The sequence below is a fragment of the Cygnus olor genome, chromosome 8 (assembly GCF_009769625.2).
Source record: "Cygnus olor isolate bCygOlo1 chromosome 8, bCygOlo1.pri.v2, whole genome shotgun sequence".
Lineage (NCBI taxonomy): Eukaryota > Metazoa > Chordata > Aves > Anseriformes > Anatidae > Cygnus > Cygnus olor.
This window is the reverse complement of record NC_049176.1, coordinates 22045853-22063727: the sequence shown is the minus strand read 5'-3', so window position 1 is coordinate 22063727 and position 17875 is coordinate 22045853. Positions and strand designations below refer to the sequence as shown.

General features: G+C 67.8%; 3 protein-coding genes across 3 annotated transcripts; 1 reads left to right on the top strand and 2 right to left on the bottom strand.

The window, feature by feature from the left end:
• Window positions 1–369: 369 nt before the first annotated feature.
• B4GALT2 (beta-1,4-galactosyltransferase 2) lies at window positions 370–7348 on the bottom strand. Its single transcript, XM_040565397.1, has 7 exons — window positions 7261–7348; window positions 4402–4788; window positions 3871–4106; window positions 3590–3780; window positions 3212–3334; window positions 1765–1869; window positions 370–1644 (listed from the first exon to the last, which is right to left on the bottom strand). Exons 2-7 carry the CDS (start codon window positions 4715–4717, stop codon window positions 1494–1496), a joined length of 1122 nt encoding a protein of 373 aa, XP_040421331.1. The 5' UTR covers window positions 4718–4788; window positions 7261–7348; the 3' UTR covers window positions 370–1493.
• A 2405-nt stretch (window positions 7349–9753) lies between these two features.
• Window positions 9754–14674, bottom strand: ATP6V0B (ATPase H+ transporting V0 subunit b). The gene is made up of 8 exons (XM_040565244.1): window positions 14485–14674; window positions 12826–12874; window positions 12357–12440; window positions 11879–11956; window positions 11255–11324; window positions 10992–11043; window positions 10434–10624; window positions 9754–10062 (listed from the first exon to the last, which is right to left on the bottom strand). Exons 1-8 carry the CDS (start codon window positions 14549–14551, stop codon window positions 10036–10038), a joined length of 618 nt encoding a protein of 205 aa, XP_040421178.1. The 5' UTR covers window positions 14552–14674; the 3' UTR covers window positions 9754–10035.
• Window positions 14675–14766: 92 nt separating this feature from the next.
• On the top strand, window positions 14767–17737 carry DPH2 (diphthamide biosynthesis 2). Its single transcript, XM_040565242.1, has 6 exons — window positions 14767–14998; window positions 15105–15217; window positions 15866–16086; window positions 16215–16853; window positions 16989–17174; window positions 17273–17737. Exons 1-6 carry the CDS (start codon window positions 14858–14860, stop codon window positions 17401–17403), a joined length of 1431 nt encoding a protein of 476 aa, XP_040421176.1. The 5' UTR covers window positions 14767–14857; the 3' UTR covers window positions 17404–17737.
• Window positions 17738–17875: the final 138 nt, after the last annotated feature.

Sequence of the window (17875 nt, the reverse complement as noted above, 5' to 3'; positions counted from 1 at the left end):
GGGCTCCATCGCACCGAGGGGCAGCAGGGACAGCATGTGGAGCCCCCCTGCAGCCACCAAGCGGCTTCTCGGGCGCAGGGGGGACCTGCAAGGTAAGGCTGGGGGTGCCCGGGACACCCACTGGCTTCAGCACCAGGGCAGGGAGCACTGCTGTGTCCCCAGGGCAATATTGTGCCAGGGCTTGTGCTGTCCCCAGACACCCCCACACTGTCCTCACCCCACGAGTTGGGCCCTTCCACCCCACATTCAGCCCTGTTGACCCCAAATTGTGCCCCCCCCAGTCTCCCAACCCTACTGGCTGCAGCAGCTCCAGGGGTGCCTTAAACTGCCCCATCTCCACGGTGACCCCCCCCCCCCAGGAACCCTGTGAACTTTTGAAACTTTTATTAAATACAAAAACCCAGGTCTCTACGACCAAATGCTGCATTCAACGTACGCTCAAAAAAAGGGTCAGACATTCAAATGTACAAAAGTCACCGGTGCCCCTGCTGCCCCGCTGCTCCCGGCCGGCTGCGGGGAGGTGGCAGTGCCCCCGGCCCCACGGAGGGACGTGGGGAGGGACAGGGCACCTGCCCCACATGGCCCCGTCCTCTCCTCCCTGCCCCGGGGCTGGAGTGGGTAAAGCTGGAGAGCAGCAAGGGCAGAGCCAGTCCCCGTCACCTACCAACGGCACGTGGATGGAGGGAGCCATGGGGCAGCCCCCCCGGCCAAGAGGGGCCGTGGGGCTTCGTGTCAACCCGTCCCCCGGAGCTGGAAGGGCTTAACGGGGGGCTGCACAGCATCTGCCTTCAGGGAGGGCAGGGGACACGGCCACCAGCCCCAGGGACACTGAGGCACGGCGAGGGGCTTCTGCTAATAACCAGAGGTCGCTGTTTGGCAGAGCTGAGACCCGGCTCTGAGCACCAGACTAAAGCGGAGGAAGACAGCGAGCCACGTCTGCACGCCGAGCTGTGCGGGCGGCACCGGTGCCCCGATCCTGCCCGCTGGGGAGGCCGGGGCTGCTCCCCCCTCCAGCCGGGGCAGCTCCAGCGCTGGTGAAGGGGGAAGCCTGCACCCCGCTTCTTGCAGCACCGGTGGGGACTGGGCGCTGGGCTGCCCCGGGGGCTCATCTCCTCCCTTCCTGGGGTGCAGGCAGGAGCCGGCGTGGGTACGGGGCTCCTCGCCAGGGCTGGGGCCGTCCCCTCCTTCTGTGCCGGGAGCTGCGCGCGGGGCAGACGGGCGCTTCAGCCAACACACCGAGTATGGGGCAGGGGGCTTGGAAACACACTGGTGGGGACGGGGGACAAAAGGTTGCGGAAATTCTCAGGACCAACGGGTGGGCTGGGGCACAGCCGTCTCCGAAAGGCAGCAGAGTAGGCAGAAAATATCCCCGTCCAGTCCTTGCCCTGGGGCTGAGGCAACATCCACAGCGTCCAGCCAGCCCCGGCGCAGAGCCGCTGGCCACCCGAGGGTGTGAGCGCCAGCCCCGCACAGCTCTGCCTGCTGGGCAAGCGCTAGCCCCGGGCCAGGCGTGGGGGCGGCTTGCCGATCTCCACCGTGATGTTGGTGTACATGGGCGCGCGCGACACCTCCACCAGCCGGTACTGCAGCGAGCTGATCCCGTCCCGCTTCATGGTCATCTTAGTGTTCTGGATCTTGGTGAACCTGGTGGGAACAGGAGCGGGATGAGGCAGGGGAGAAGGGGAACGCCTGCTGCGGGGGGGGCGGCGATACCTTGGCGGGGTGGGCAGGGCGAGGTGACAGCCACAGGCCCCTACAGCTCACCTCTGCGGGTTGGGCTCGTTGTGTTTGTCACGTTCGTGCTTGATCATGCGGTACCTCCCGATGCGGATGTCGGGCCTCGACACCTTCATGCCGTTCAGGGAGATCCTGAGGGACAGGAGCAGAAGGGGATCAGCGCACGCCCAGACCCCAGGGTAGGACATCCTCCCAGGCCGGAGATCCCCGGGGCCAGCCCTCACCAAAAATAAACCTGTCCCTAGCTAAGCAAGAAACAAGGCTGCGCTAAGCCTGCTCTCCGCTGGCCAGAGGGGAGCAGAGCCAGGCCACAGCTGGGAACAGTGCCCACAACCAAGGATGCTGCTTGCTCCACAGCAGTGCATGCCCGAAGCAAGCACCGCCAGCTCCAGGTGACCCCCAGTGCTGCGGGCACTCGCTGTGCTCAGCCGGCGCTAAGCAAACACCGCTATTCCCCCACCGCTCCAAAGCCACTGCTGTTTACATTCTCCAAATGCCGGCGGCCCTGCCCTTCCCTTCATGCAGCATGACTCTGGCCTCAATTGCTTTTTCTGTCTGCACAGCCAGCAGGTGGGGAGAGATTTTCTTCTCCTAGAATAGTTCATTTAAAGTTGAGAGGCCAAGTGGGAGCAGGAAAGCTGGAGAGATCCCAGCTCACGGAGAGAAGCCTCCCCTCCTCCCAGCAACACAACTGCGCTTGGACCTGAAGAGGAAGCAAGCTGAAATTCAGCGGCTAGGGCAGCCGAGCGGTGGCACGGCCCCCTGAGGGCCCCCTGCACGCTTTTAGGGCTGCCTAAACCTCGCCGAGAGCTCAACACGCTGCACCTCGTCTCCCCTGGGACCGCTCGTCTGGGCCGGTTACTTCCGGAGGGGAACCGTGCCCGCTGCCTGTGCGCACAGCACCTGCGAGGGGTTCTCAGCTCAGGCCGCCCTCAGAGGCTGCTGTGCACCATCGCCACACGCCGCTCCACTTCCAGCACGGCCGGGCAGCGTCGTGGGACACGCTGAAACAACGCTGAAGCTCTCCGGCTCCTGCACTCAACAGAGGGAGCCGCGGTCCTGCACGCGGATCTGCTGCGGCCTGCCGGCTGCCGGCAGAAATGCCCGTTGTGGTGCTGAGCAGCCTCTACGGAGCCACTTCCAAGTTTCGCATCCTGATCCCAGCCTGGAACAGAGCCCGCAGGCAGGCTTCCCCGCTCACGTGTCTCAGCTGGCTTGAAACTGCAGCTTGCTGCCCTCAAAGAGCAGGAGGAGGGAGAGGAGGCCGGGCCCCCCCGCGCCAGGTAGGCTGACCCCCAAGGGCTGGCCAACAGTCCGAGCTGTGGCACCAGCGTGACAACTCCCAGCCCTGCCAGCCTGGAGGGTAATTAAACTCCTCCCTGTGGTGTGGCGGGGACCCTCCTTGCACGTCACGTATGTCCCAGCACACACCGGTAAGCCCTGAGCCGAGGCTGGGTAAGGGGTTGGCACCTACCGGTTAAAGATGTCGTCGTCCTCTCCTCCCCAGCCCCAGTACTCGTTGGGAAAACCATTGATCTTCAGGAACTGGGATTTGCTCAGCCCAGAGACACCACCGAAGTAGCCAGCGTAGGGCAGCCTGCAGGGTGAGAGTAGAGAGATCAGGGAACAGGGCCAGCCCCACAGGGTCCCCCAGACACAGGGACAAGCACCAGCCCCTCCAGTGACACCCTCTCGCGCAGGGCTCCGTGCCCTCTGCCATCCCATGTCCACAATTTGAGCCACTGACCCCGTACCTGCTCCAAGCAATAACCACACAGGAATCCCCGGCTTTATCCCCACGAGGCCCCCCCAGCCCCTGCCCCCAAAACACCACAGTCCCTCAGGCACCCACCTGAACCCAAACTTGTCCATGCCAACGGCAAAGTGCCGCGGCTGCTCGTAGCAGCGGTACAGGTTGCGGTCGTCCATGGGGATGAGGTCCACGTCGCTGAAGATGAAGCAGTCGTACTCCTTGTCGTCCTTGAGCGCCTCCAGGAAGCCCACGTTGAGCAGCTTGGCCCGGTTGAAGGTGTCCTCGCCGTACTGTGGAGCAGGGCACGTGGCCTCAGAGCTCAGCGACGCCTGCACGCCCCCCCGCGGCCCCGCCGCCCACCTCGCCCCCGCCCTACGGACCTGGTTGATGATGTAGATGCCGTAAGCCACCTTCTGCCGGCGCAGGATGGGGTGCAGGTAGTGCAGCCAGTACTTGAGGTGGTGCTCGCGGTGCCGGAAGGGGATGAGGACGGCCACCTTCTGCCGGGGCAAGCAGTCCGGGGGGGTGTACTTGCCGCCCTGGCGCACGTCGGGGTTCTCCCGCTGCACCCGCTCCATGCTCATGGGGGAGCTGAACTCGATGAGCAGGCGTCCGACTGCACGAGCGAGGGCAGGGCGATGCCAGCAGCACGGGACACAGGACAGGTCACGGTCACCCGCTGCTCCCAGCAGGGCCAGCGGAGCAGGGAGGGGGACCCGCAAGGGGGAGCGGCACTGCCGAGGACAAGGGACTCCCGAAACCTCTCCCCCGTATCGGCAGCGACCAGCTGCCTGGTACCAAGCCTTGGGTTTCTCCAGCCTGGGACCGCCGGGAAGCCACGCTGAGCGCCCAGGGAAGGGGACACCCCCCGCCAGCACCCAGCTGCCCCGCTCTCACCCCGCACACCTCACCTAAGCCGGGGGGCGTCTCCTGGCAGGGCTGCAAGGGCTTCTCGGTGACGGAGCGGTTGGTGCTGGGCTTGGCGCTGGGGGACGGGGGCTCAGCGCCGGCTGGCCCGTAGCTGGGGGCGGTGCTGTTGGGCCGGGAGGAGTTGGAGAAGGGGTGCGCGCGCGAGGCGTTCCTGGCGTTGAAGCGGCTGAAGAAGTCCAGGTGCTGCGCGTAGACGTCGAAGTAGAGGATCATGATGATGACAAAGTGGAGCAGGCAGAGCAGCAGCACGGCCTTGCAAATCCTTTCCAGGGTCACCCCCAAGAGCAGCCTGGTCATCTTCCGGGCACGGGCAGGCGGACATGTGCGCTCAGCGGGGCAGGGGGGCGGCTCCAGCCACGGTCCCAATCCTGCCGAGACACCCCGTGCTCAGGATGTGGCCGGACACAGCCCCACTCCGCCAGCACCGCCCAACCCCAGCCCCGGTGACAGCAGGGCCCGACAGGGACTTGGAGCCCCTGCTCTGACGGCACAGCCATGAACGCACGAGAGGGACTAGGGACAAGCACAAATCTGGAGGGCAGCGGGGTCAGTGCCACCCAGCAGAGCAGAAACAGACCCCAGCTCCGTCCGTTTCCTGCCCAAACTGGACACCCCTCTGCCCTTGGCTGCTCCTGCCCCACGTCCCCTCTCCACGCTGTCCCTCCTCACCTTCCTGTACCCACAGCACCCAACACTTTCCCACCAGGGCAGCAGAGCACAGGGAGGTGTCCCCTGGCAACAGCTCCCCTGCCCCATTCCCAGGACCACTCCCAGCCCCCCAGCAGGGGATGGGGATACCCCAAAAGGAGCTGCAGAGAGCCCCACCGAGGCTGGGACCCTGCAGAAGGTCACACACCAAAACGCCGTCAGTCTGCAGAGTCCCAAAGGCACTGCGGGTGCCCCCAGCAGCCACTCCTGCCCAAGGCACCGCATTCCCCTGCTCCCCATCCCCAACTGGCCCAGCACTGGTTCCGAAATAGGGCCGGCAGCAAGTGCCGTGCTGTCAGGGCGCTGAGTGGAGCCAGCAGCTGCAGGCAGACACCGAGCCAGGAGGGAGCACGTCCCGGGCAGGCAGCCCCGAGGGGTTCCCGCTGCCTCCGGGGGAGTCCAACTTACAGCAGCGTGGCTCCTCTCTCCTCCTGCTCCTGCTGCCGGGGCCCCCCAGGACACCGTGCCCAAGGGAGCTGCCAGGGTGCCCTTATCTCACACATGACACCTGGAGCCAGGCCAGGGCTCTGCTGGGAAGGTGGCCGCGAGAGGCACCGGAGCTCCCTGGCAAAGCCCCGAAAACTCCTGCCCTTTCCAGCCCTGCAGCACGGTGGCACGCCTTGGAGGGGACACCCCAATCCCTCCGTGCCCCCCCAGCTCCCACGCAAGCTGCTAGGACGGGGGCACGCAGAGTGGGCAGCAAGGCCCTGGAGACCCTGGACCAGGCTGGTGCCACGGCAGGGACACCGGGAGGGTTGCAGCAGGCGGGGAGCAGCGGCAGGGCCCCCCAGCAGGAGCGCAGTTAGGACCCGAGGGTGCTGGCACCCAGCCCGGGGCCTCAGGGCCAGCCCCGCAGCAGCTGCCAGCCCCGGCTGGCTGGGGGGCCTCCCGGGGAGCGGCAGGCACGGGGGACACGGGGTGGGAAGGAGGAGCGGAGCCGAGGTGCGAAGCGGGTCCCCCCCTGCGGGACGCGCCAGGACCCCGACCTTACAGCCAGTCGCTTCCTAGGAAGCTGCCCCCCGTGCTCAGTGCTCAGGGCGCGAGGGAAGCCGAGCGCGGCGGTGCCTCCCAAACCGTCCTGCGAGGAGCAGAGCCCCGGGCGCAGCCGGCTCCCCAGCCCCGGGGGCGGGCTGCTTGCTGGAAACCTCCCCGAAGCACAGCCCCTGCGGGAGGCTGGTCTATGGAGGCGCCCGGCAGCACATGGAGCAGCAGCAGCAGCAGCAGCAGCGTCTCGACAGGCAGATGGGGAGGAAGAGGCAGCGCTGGGGAGGAGAAGGGCAGGTTTTCGGGAGCCGGGCCTCTCCTCCACCAGGCAGCTCGCGCTGCTGGGGGAGCGCGGCGCTCCCCACGCCACGAGGGCTGGCGGCTGGCTCGACGCGAACAAAAGCAGAGCACTCAGTTTAACCGCAGCCACGGGATGCTGTGGAGGCCAAGAGCACAAGCAGACTAAAGAACGCGAGCGAATTCCTGGCAGGAAGGTCTGTCGGGGCCATTAAACATGATGTAACCCCCTCCGTGATGAGAGGCCAAGCGCTACCGGCGTGACCTGCCCTCACGCCTCTCCTCGAGCACCCACCCCAGCGTCACACGCGCCTGCAGCGATGGGGCCAGCTGTGCCTGCTTCGCAGGCACGGGCACGGGGGGCGGGGGGGGCTCCGTCCCTCTCCTCCCAGCCCCCCAAGGACCTGCAGGAGAGGGAGGCGCAGCAGGACCTGACGGCCCTGGTGCCGCCCAGCCCAGCCCAGCCCCGGCCGCGGGGCCAGCTCGGAGAGCGAGCGCGTTGAGCAGCACCGGCCCCCCGGACCCTCCGGGAACTCCCCGGGCAGCCGGGACCGAGCCCACGGCGGTGCGTTTCCTCCCGGAGGGGGCTCGGGGAAGCTTTCAGAGCTGAGCAGGACGGGCACCGCCGCTGCGCCCGCTTCCCCTGGGCGGCCGGGCCTGGGGATCGGACCCCTCCGCGCCCAACACGGCCGCGCGCCCCCGGCCCCACACCGGCCCCCCCGTCCCCCCCCCCCCGGGGCCTCCTCCCGTGCCTCGGGGCCTGCACCTCCCGGGGCTGGGCGCCGCGGGGAACGGCTCCGCCGCCGCCGCCGCCACCCACCCGGCCAGGCCGCGCCGCCCCGCTCGCTCACCCACGGCGGTCGGGGCCTCGCTTCAGCCCCGCCGGCCCGGCGCGGTCAGCGGCCCCCACCGCCGCCTCCGCCTCCCCCGTCCGCCGGCCCGCGGGCGCCCATGCCGGGGCTGGGGGGGGGGCCCCGCCGGCCGGGCCCCGCCGCTCCGCACCGCCGAGAGCCGCAGGGACACGGGCCGCGCCCGCACGCCGGCTCCGCCCGCCGCCGCCGCCGCACCGGGAGGGGCCGCCCCGCTCCGCCCCGACGGGGACGGGCCCGGGCCGCCGCCGGGCCGCGAGCCCCGTGGTTTGGGTCCCCCCCCCCCCCCCCGCGCCGTGGCCCACCCGCCGCCTTCCCCTTCGTGCCAGCCCCTCCGGGCCGCTCCGCCCGGCTGCCCCCGGGGCTTCCCCTCCCCTCCGGCCCCTGCGGAACCCTTCTGGCCCCGCTCCTGCCCCGCGGCACCCACCCCACGAGCCCCGGGCGCAGCCGTCCCGCTCCCGCCTGCGGCTCTCGGCGTGGTTCCAGGGCGGGGGGCGTTTTCCCCTTAAAAAAGCGTGGCCCGGCTCCCGCTGCTGCTCCTATAAACGAGGCGAGGTGCGAGGCGTCGGGCCCCTTTCGCAGCTTTTCCTCCACGCCCGAGCAGCGGGAATTCAGCACGCACGGAGCGCCGCCGCACACCCGGGAGAGCGGAGCGCAGGGCGCGCTCGCCTCGCCCCGCCGGCTGCAGGACGGGGGCCGTGGGCCACCCGGCCGCCGCCACGCCAGCCCTGGAGGGCCTCGTAGTAAATAGGTGGGTGAAGCCTGCAGCACGGCCCCCGTCACGGCCGCGACGCACGCGGGCGTGATCGGGAGGGCAGGAAAGCATCCCGCAGCGGGAGGCTTCCAACAGCCGGCGGACGCCCAGCAAGCCAAGCCGAGGCAGGGCAGCGCCCATCGCTGGCCGACCAAGCGGACGAGTCTTTCGACGAGGAAGGTGCTTAACTCGCAGAACAGCTCCTCCGCCGCCAGCACAGGCTGCTTCCCCCGGCACCTCCTTCCTGGAGGCGGCTCTGCCGGGGCCCACCAGCTTGGTGCGCAGCCCCCAGCCCCACGGGGCCACCGCCGCGGCCGGCGGGAGCAGGGCGAGCGTGCAGTAAGAGCCTCTCGCTTCGCACCTCCCGCTGGCTCCCTCAGGCCGCATCCTGCCCCACACGAGCACGGGGCAGCCCCGCAGCACAACCACCCCCTGCGGTGAGCTGCTGCGGTGTCTGGAGAGGGGCACAGGGGGCTGCGGGGCTCAGCTAGGTTTGCCCCAACAGTCTCCCTGCCCCCGGGGGGTGGCATTGCTGTCCAGGGGGTAGCTCGGCCCCGGGGCCACCCCTCCATAGCGCAGTACAAGCGGGCTGGAGGGCTGGGCACAGCCTGCACTAGATGCAGAGCCAGGCCACAGCAGGACCAGTCCCACCATCTGCCCACAGCACAGAGATCCCAGGTGAGCCCAAGGTCCCAGAGCACACAGGACAGCGTGGAGCAGAGCCAGGACACCAGCAGACCTCAGAGAGGCGGAGCAGAGGCAGCTGCCCTACTCCAAGGGCAAAAAAAAAGCAGTAGGCACGAATGCTTCCCAGCTCCAGCAGCCCTGCCCCTGCCCTTTGCACCCAGGTGAGAAGAGATGGGCAGCTCCCCGAGTACGCGTGCGCTGCCGCAGAGCGCTGGGGGGAGACGCTCCCCCTACAAAGGTGTGCTCAGGGCACAGCGGGACGAGGCCCTCGTGCCGGATGCAGCAGACCGCAGAAGCATCGGCTCCGCAGAGCGGAGGCAGGAAGACCTCGTTCTTCCCTTCCCCCAGGCAGCACGAGAGCCGCAGGCCCAGCTGTCCACAGCCGGCTTCCCCACGCCGCATCCACGGCAGGCAGGGAGAGGGGAGCAGAGCCAGCACGACGCGTCCCCACCCCGGGACCTCTGCCAGGCCCCCTGGGCCCGCGGCCCGTGGGGCGCAGGCAGACCGGAGAGCCCCAGCGCGCAGCGAACACAAGGTAACTGGCGGGGATATGGCCTTCAGGTGGCACAAGCTTCGTTCCTCTGCCCTTCTGGTGCCCCCCAGCTGCACGACGGGGGTACGGACACCGCAGGCAGCAGCGTTACGCTCCCGCTCCGTGCTGAGCTACCTGGACGGGAGCCGAAAGGCCCAGCCCAGCTTGTGCCTGTGCCTCCAGCACGGGGCAGCACCGGTGCTGGTAGCAGCCCGGCAGAGCCAGCGCGGAGCTGCCTGCTCCAGCAGCCTCCTACTCGCAGCGCGGCAGAGCTCTGCGTTCCCACGGCCCAGCAAGGGAGGCCCCTTGCAGGCTGAGCGGGCGGCACGGTTAACGTGGGGACGCGCGGCCTTTTCCCCGTGTGGGGTGGTGCCACCGGGCTCCTGGAGCAGGGCAGGGACTTTGCCAGCAGCACACGCGGCAGGGAGCCTCCGAGCACGGGCTCAGCTCTCCCGTGAGCCTCCCCAGGCACGCGCAAAGCGCAGGAGGAGCTGCGCCCTCGGACGAGAACCATATTTATTTCACGGACACAGAATTGCACTGGTGATCGATTCTACGCACACCGGGGACACGCAGCAGCACGGCCCCGCCGGGCCAGGCCGCTGGGGCAGAATTCACACAGATACTTGTTTCTTCCGAGGGGCCGATCGGCGGGATGGGGCTCCACAGCCGGGCTCCCGCTCCTGCTGCGGGCCAGCTCCCGCCCCAATCAAGGATAGAAACATTAAATAAGTATATACAGCACCTCTTGGGGCGGGCTGGAACAGGCTGGGTGGGACGGGACTCAGTTGCCCATTTTTACTTTAGAAGTCTGGAAGGAAAGGAGAGATGTTAGAGCGTGCCCTACAAACCCCAGCCTAGCGCCTTAATCCCACCCAAGCACCCCAGGACTGCCCCAAGGCTGCAGGCAGCTAACTGGCCCCACCAGTAAGCCATGAGCGTTGCACAGGGCGCACCCACGGTGACACCCTCGGTGACAGTTGCTCTTCGGGCCATCTGAAGAGCTTCGCTGCCACCCAGAGGCACCACGCCCCGTGGGGACAGCTGTCACCCCAAACTTCTTGAGCAGCCTCGGCTTCACAATGCAGAGGACCGTGCTGGAGCCCAGGTGTGTTTGTCTGTCACCCAGGGTGACAGGCACCTTGTGCTCACGTAAGCGCCGAGGCCCCAGGAGGCAGGTACCTGCAGGATAGCGACGATGACCCCGAACAGCCCTATGGCACTGCCAAAGATCTCCACGATCAGGATCTTGACGAAGAGGCTGGCGTTCTGGGCATCAGCCAGGGCAGCCCCGCTGCCCACGATGCCCACGCACACTCCGCAGAAGAGATTGGACAACCCCACGGTCAGGCCAGCCCCGAACATGGAGAAACCTGCGAGAGACGGACACTGCAAGAGCAGGGGATAACCTCCTTCCTCCTGCAGCCGGGGCGTGCAGAAGCAGCAGCAGCTCTGCCCAGAGACAGAGGGAGAACCAAAGCTGAGAAGTGGCTAGAGAAGGTAACCAAGCAGCCGCTTTGGGGCAGAAGAGGCGTGCCTGCTGTCCAGGGCAGCAGGAAGAACCCTGGCATCGTTCACACAGGGCTGACAGGCTCGGTTTGGATGGAGCCTGTTGGACTGAAGGCGGTGGGGCAGGTGAGCTGGGCCCTGCAGTCCCACACCGAGGGCAGAGGGAGCAGCAGGAGGCTGTGGTGAGAGGGAGCCGAAGCTCACAGCAGCATCACCAGGGGCAGTCCTTACCTGCATGGTAGTTCCTGGCTCCAATCGTCTCTGGGGTGACTGCAGAGAAAGGCTGAGAGAAAGGACAGGGCCTGGGTTACCCGCGTGCCGCCCCGTCTCGCCCTTCAGGCTGCACAGCGACCACCCCACAGACCGCCGGCCCAGGGGCTCCCAGAGCCACGGCAGCACCCCAAGTCCCCGGAGGGCCACTGCTCACATCGCAGGCCCACGTCCCCCTGCCCGTCCCCACCGCGGCCCTGGGGCCAGCCCAAGCCCTCCCGTACCTCGGCCATGTTACTGATGACGATTGCCATGATAATCCCGTAGATGGCCACAGCCTCGCAGAAAATGATGCTGCGGGAGAAAGGCAAAGTCTGACCACAGCGGCCCAGGCTCTGAAACCCCACCCCAAGCAGCACGTTTCACTTCATGCCCAGCCAGACCCCTCCACAGCCTTCTCTGAGCCTGCCCCACCGCTGCCAGGGGCGGAAGGGCAGCCCAGACCACCTCTCACCCAAGGGAGAGCTGCTAAGCACGAAGGCTGCGTGCTGGTTGTGCTGTGCCACCCCAGAAACCTGTGAGAGCCCTGTGGGAAGCGCGTCCCGGGAGCCCTCCCCTCCGCCAGCCCCTTCTGGGAAGGGCTGTGCATGGCCTGGGGAGCCCCTGCCCAGGGCAGGATGCGTGATCCCCGGGTGTTTGTTTTGAACACACTGGGCTCATTCAGCGCGTGATATCACACCACTTGTGACCCTCCAAAGCAGTACTCTGCCTCCTTTAGGGCTCTTTGTTTTGAAAGCAAACAGCAGCAGCAGCTCAGCAAGGAAGGGCCTGCCGGCAGCACCCGGTGAGAGACAGGGTGCTGGGACTGCCCTGCCCAGGTGAGGCATGAACCCCAGCCCCACACGCACCTGACCAGGTTCTTGGTTTTGATCCGAGGGGCTTTGACTCCGCCACCGATGATGCTGGAACCCGTGATGTAAATCCCCCTGCGGCAGACAAGGGTGGTTGGAGAAGGGCCTGGCACTCGCTGAAGGGCTCAGGAGGAAAACCAGGATCTTCCAGCTGAGCAAAGAATCGGGCACGCAGCTGGGGCACACTGCGGACTCAGCCCCGGGGCCCCGGACGTCCCGGGCACTGCCAGCTACACCAGCACAACAGCTGGGGCACAAGAACAACCACTGCACGGCCCCCAGAGATCCCGGGACGTCCCTGCCTCTTCGCACCCTCGCAGCCCGCCAGGTAGTCTGCCCAGACGCCCCGGAAGCCCAGCCCCACGGCTCCGCACACACACGCTGTGCTTCCCCGCCCTGCTGCAGGAATCCACAGCATACGCGCAGCTACCCGGATGGGACAGCGGGAGCCCGCTGAAGAGCCAGCCCCACTCACCAGGCAGCGCCCACCACGGACAGGGAGATGGCCAGGCCAATGCCCAGGTTGGACCACATGTAGGGAGAGGTCTCCGTCAGGAACCTGGCCAGGAAGAAACACCCCGTGTCAGCACGTAGGCACAACCCCCCCCAGCCGTGGTGCACGGCCCCAGAACAGGCACTGGGCAGCCCGTCCCGCCCACCACACAGCCCAGGGTGGGCTGGGCACTGCCAGACTGAGGGACACAAGAGCACCCCGGCTGCAGTCACTGAGCCGCAGCACGCCGGGCAGGAGCAAGGGCAGCTGCAGCAGGGCGAAGTCTACGCCTCTCGTGGAGGGGACGCTCTGCTCGCTGCAGCTCTCGCTCCCCCGGGACACGGTGACCGCTGCCTGTCACTTGAGAGCAAGCGCTGCTGCCACCAGGCGCCCTCCTCACGCAGCCCCGCGCTCGGCGGGGGGGGGATGCCGGTATTTTTGGGGAACTCACCAGGCCACATCGAAGCGGAAGCCCAGGTCAAATATTGTGTAGCAGATCCCTGGAAAGCAAGAGCGACAGGAGAACCTTCAGACAGGCATCAGCCGTGCTGCCGCTGCCTCCCCACCTGCTGGGGCCCTGCAGCTGCTGGGCAGAGCAGGACACGGCCCGGGTAGAGGCGAGGAGCACAGCACGCAGGAGGGTTTCTGGCAGGACTGGGTGCACGGTGCCAAGGGGCAGGGTGCCGCCAACACCCCAGCACCTTCTCCATCTGCATCCCCCAACGGCTCAGCCCCGCAGGAGAGCCCCAGCACCGGGCGGTGAGCTCCTCTCTGCGTCACAGCGGGGACGAGGAACGAGGCTGTGCCCTGACCCATCGTCACATGCTGCTCTGTCACCGTCCAGCCAGGGTCTGTTCCGCTCCCGAGGAGCCCATAAATGACAGCAGCTGCAGTTGACCCCCTGCCCTCATTTTTCCAAGGCTGGAGATGCATCTGCTGAGCTCAGAGTTTCCTCCAGGACTAGCCATTTTCAGAGCCATTTGCACTCCAACGCAGGCAGCAGATATCAAAGCACAGGCTCTAACACAAGCCCATCTCCCGTGCCGAATTGTGGCAGGGAACCCAGCAGCACTGAGTTGTTTGCACCCAAACCTTGCCGTGCTCTGAGCCCACTAGCAGTGGATGGGAAACACAGCTGCAGACCAGGAGATTTGCTCTTTATGTGACTCACAACTAGAAAAGAGACTGTGACCTGGCTCTGCTGAAGAGATAACAAGTGTCACACTGCCTGTGCTGTGCCAGATAGGGGGTTAACAGGCACCAGGAGGGCACACAAGTGCCGCCACCACCCCAAAACGGGAAGCAGCAACTTCGGGAAGCAGCAACGCTGGTCACCGCTCCCGTCTGAGGAACAGGAGCGGCCCCCAGGAGCACACACAGAAATGAGGAACAGTGCTGCAGCCACGGAGCGAGGCCGCACCCCTCCCGCACGCCTGCAACCTTCAGGGCCGACAGCTTCAGCACTGCCAGGGCCAGGCCCCGCCAGGCTGGCACCGGTTTGTGTTGTGGGTTCGCTGCTGGCGGAGCAAGGAACCGAACCCAGCCAGCCTCAGCCGCCCCCTGCCCCGGGAGCCGGGCAGAGAGGAGCTGCATCCAGCTCGGGGCGGCTCCGGGGGGCACCTTCTGTCTCCTCGGCAGCGGGCACAGCCTCGGGTTCGCGTTATGAGGGAAAAGGGGCGAAAGACGTGAAAGATCCTTTCCTGCGAGCTCCGGTTACCAGCCCCTGCGTGATTTGGAGAGCTGCGGGGCACCGGGACGGGGCAGCCTCTCCCCCGGTGTCCCCTCATCCTCACGCCGAGCTGGGAGCCAGGTCCCCGCCGCCCTGCGCTCACCTCACCGGCAGCCCCGAGCACCGGGTGCCCCGTTCCCATCCCCCCACAGCCCCGGGCCCCCTCAGGGCCCCCCCCACAGCCCCCTCACGGCTCCCAGCTCCCCAGGCCGCCCGCACGGCCCCCCCCACGGCCCCGGGCCCCCTCACGGCCCCGAGCCTCCCTCACGGCCCCCCCACGGCCCCCGGCCCCCTCACGGCCCCCCCCACGGCCCCAAGCCCCCCTCACGGCCCCCCCCCACAGCCCCCTCACGGCCCCGGGCCCCCCTCACGGCCGCTCACCGACGCCGAGCAGCGTGCCCCAGAAGGCCAGGCCCAGCCCCGAGTAGAGCAGCGCGAGCCCCGTCATGGCGGCGGCGGCGGCACCGAGCGGCACCGGCGGGGCGCGAGCAGCGTCACCTGACCCGACCGCAGCGCCCCGCCGGAAGGCACGTGACGCACCCTCCCCCCCTCCCCACAAACCTATTGGCCGCGCCGCCGGACCGCCTCCAGAGAACTACAGAGACCAGAATGCACCGCGACGAGCGCTTCGTTCTATTGGCTGTTTTCCTCCCGGGGAGGGCGGGGACGGGCTCCTATTGGCCCCGCCCTGGAAACGGGCGCAGAGGAGGGGGTCCCGCGTGCGCTCCCCCCCCCCCCCCCCCCCCCGGTCGCCATGGCGACGGCCTTCAGCACCGACGGCGAGGCCGCGCTGCGGCGGGCGCTGGGCCCGGCCCCGGCCCCGCGGGGGGACATCGACGGCTGCTACGAGACGGGCCGGGCGGCGGCCTTCGTGCGGGAGGGCGGCTTCAGGAAGGTCCGGGGGGGTTCTGGGGGGCTGCGGGGGGCTGCAGGCCGCCTCCCGGTACCTCACGCCCCCCCCCCCCCCCCCCCGGTCCCTCACGGCGCCCCCGTCCCCTCAGGTCGCCCTGCAGTTCCCCGACGAGCTGCTGCCGGACGCGGCGGCGGTGGCGGCCCGGCTGGAGGCGGAGAGCGGGGCCGAGGTGTCCGTGCTGGGGGACACCACGTACGGCAGGTCGGTGTGGGGCTGGGGGGGGCGGGGGGGTCCTGCCCGCCTCCACGGGGCGCACCGGGGGCTGTGGGGCTGCTCCTGCCCTGCCTTGGGGGGGATGGGGGCTTGGGACCGCAGCGGTAGCGACAGGAGGGCCAGGACACACAGCCTGCGTGCCCCCCGGTAGGTGCTGGGTCCCCCCAGGCTGGTAATGCTTGGTGTCACCCCCACCCCCCCAATAATGCTGGGTACCCCCCCCCCAGGCTGATAATGCTGGGTGTCCCCCCCAGTGATGCTGGGTGTACCCCCCCCCCCCCAAAGTCTGTTAATGCTGAGTGTCCCCCCCCAATAATGCTGGGTGTACCCACCCCCGGCTGATAATGCTGGGTGTCCTCCCCCAGCTGATAATGCTGCGTGTCCCCCCCAGTGATGCTGGGTGTACCCCCCCCCCCCAAGTCTGTTAATGCTGGGTGTCCCCCCCCCCCAAATAATGCTGGGTGTCCCCCCCAGTGATGCTGGGTGTCCCCCCCCCCCCAAGTCTGTTAATGCTGGGTGTCCCCCCCCCCCAAATAATGCTGGGTGTCCCCCCCAGTGATGCTGGGTGTACCCCCCCCCCAGCTGATAATGCTGGGTGTCCCCCCCCCAGTCTGTTAACGCTGGCTCTCCCCACAGCTGCTGCGTGGACGAAGTGGCCGCGGAGCACGTGGGCGCCGAGGCGGTGGTGCACTACGGCCCAGCCTGCCTCAGCCCCTGCAGAAAGCTCCCGGTGCTGCACGTCTTCGGGCAGCAGCCCCTGGATGTCGGGCGTTGTGCAGAGGTCTTCCGGGAGCTCTATCCCGAGCGGCAGAGCCGCGTGGTGGTGCTGAGCGATGTGGTCTATGCCTACGCGATGGGTGAGTGGTAACGCTGGCAACGCTCAGGGCTCTGCAGAGCTGCTGGGGGGGAGAGCACCAGGCAGAGGGTTCCCAGGTGCCGTCAGCCCCGATTTCTGCTCTGCACCCGTATTTCGTTCTCCCTTCAGGTGAATTGGAGCAGCGGCTGTGCCCCGAGTACCCCAACGTCGTCTTCTCCCAGGTGGTGTGTGGGGAGCCCCCTGGCCCCGCGCTGCCCGGGGAGGTGCGGCAGTTCGGCCGCCAGTTCCGCGTGGAGGCAGCGGGAGGGCTGCAGGACTGGGCCATGTTCTACGTGGGAGCCGAGGGCCTGGCCCTCACCAACTTCATGCTGACCTGGAACCGCTGCCCCTTCAGCTCCTTCAACCCCGCCACCGGCCGCGGCCGCCGGGAGACCCTCAACGTCAACCGGGCCCTGATGCGGCGTCTCTACCTGGTGGAGCGGGCGCGGGACGCCCGCGTGGTGGGCATCCTGGTGGGCACCCTCGGCGTGGCGGGCTACCTGGACGTGCTGCAGCACCTCCGCCAGCTCCTGCGCCGGGCCGGCAAGCGCGGCTACACGCTGGCCGTGGGGAAGCCCAACCCTGCCAAGCTGGCCAACTTCCCGGAGGTGGACATCTTCGTCCTGGTGGCCTGTGCTCAGAACTCCTTGCTGGACTCCAGCGACTTCTACCGGCCTGTGGTGACCCCCTATGAGCTGGAACTCGCCTGCAACCCAGCCCGGGAGTGGACGGGGAACTACCTCACTGACTTCCGAGACCTGCTGCCAGGTGACAGCCGAAAACCAGCTACGAGCACCCTCCCGGGGAGCGTCACAGCCTGCCTGGAGGCTGCTGTTGCCTCTGCGCTCACCAGGGAGGAGGGGAAGACACAAGCGCTGGGCTAACGTTGCTATTTCCCATCAGGTGCCTGCGCGCATGTTGAGCTGCCCCCGGCCGTGCCTGCAGCAGAAGCTGTTCCCGACGTCTCGCTGATCACAGGGGAGATGCGTGCTGCCCGCCTCGGCGACCCCTCGGCCGCCCAGCTGCCCCCCAGCACCTCCCTGGCCTGCAGGGACCAGACTCGGGCCCTCGCGGAGATCAGCCCCGCTGGTTCGTGGTTTGGTTTCATGGTGGGGCCGAGCCCTAGCGCGGGGCAGCGCCGCCTCCCCGCTCCCCACTAACAGCTCCCCCTTTCTCTCCCCTCCCAGCCTCCTTCCTGGAGTCCCGCAGCTGGCGGGGCCTGGAGCAGCAGCTGGGGAAGACGCCCGTCTCCAAGGCCGTGCAGGGCCGGCGAGGGATTGCCATTGCCTACGAGGACGAGGGCCGCGAGCAATCCTGATGGGGCAGCAGCAGCAGCACCTAGCCAGGAGCAGGGGGGGTGCTGGATGTCGCCTCTCACCGGGTGTTAGACCTGTGAGGGGCTCACGAGGGTCCAGAGCAGGCTCCAGGTAGGGCACACGTTGTGTGTGCGCTTCTCAACGCCCACAGCACCCCTGGGCTGGGGAACGGGGCAGCAGCAGGGCCAGGACAAGCCACCCAGGGCTCCCTGCAGTGCCCGGTCCGTAGGAGCTTTGGCCCTACGAGGGAAGGTCACGGCTTCACGGGAGCTGACAGAGCCAGGACTTTGGGCTTGTGGGGGTTCCTGCTGTTAACTAAAGTTCAACTGAAAAGGAGTTGTGAGTGAATTGATTTGTCTTCTAGGATCAAACGCGGGCTGAAGAGTACATGCAGGGGGCCCTGGAGCAGAAACACAGATCACAGACACCCCAACCGTGATTCAATCACCCCACAGCCCTCAGCTGGGCTCTCCC

Coding starts and splice junctions, on each gene's coding strand:
- ATP6V0B (XM_040565244.1), bottom strand. CDS start 14,551: ATGACGGGGCTCGCGCTGCTCTACTCGGGGCTGGGCCTGGCCTTCTGG. Junction 11,957..12,356: donor TCCGTGGTGGGCGCTGCCTG/GTGAGTGGGGCT, acceptor TGTCTGCCGCAG/GGGGATTTACATCACGGGTT. Junction 11,325..11,878: donor AAAACCAAGAACCTGGTCAG/GTGCGTGTGGGG, acceptor TTTCTCCCGCAG/CATCATTTTCTGCGAGGCTG.
- B4GALT2 (XM_040565397.1), bottom strand. CDS start 4,717: ATGACCAGGCTGCTCTTGGGGGTGACCCTGGAAAGGATTTGCAAGGCC. Junction 4,107..4,401: donor GGAGACGCCCCCCGGCTTAG/GTGAGGTGTGCG, acceptor TCGCTCGTGCAG/TCGGACGCCTGCTCATCGAG. Junction 3,781..3,870: donor GCATCTACATCATCAACCAG/GTCCGTAGGGCG, acceptor CCTGCTCCACAG/TACGGCGAGGACACCTTCAA.
- DPH2 (XM_040565242.1), top strand. CDS start 14,858: ATGGCGACGGCCTTCAGCACCGACGGCGAGGCCGCGCTGCGGCGGGCG. Junction 15,218..15,865: donor GGGGACACCACGTACGGCAG/GTCGGTGTGGGG, acceptor CTCTCCCCACAG/CTGCTGCGTGGACGAAGTGG. Junction 17,175..17,272: donor CGCGGAGATCAGCCCCGCTG/GTTCGTGGTTTG, acceptor CTCCCCTCCCAG/CCTCCTTCCTGGAGTCCCGC.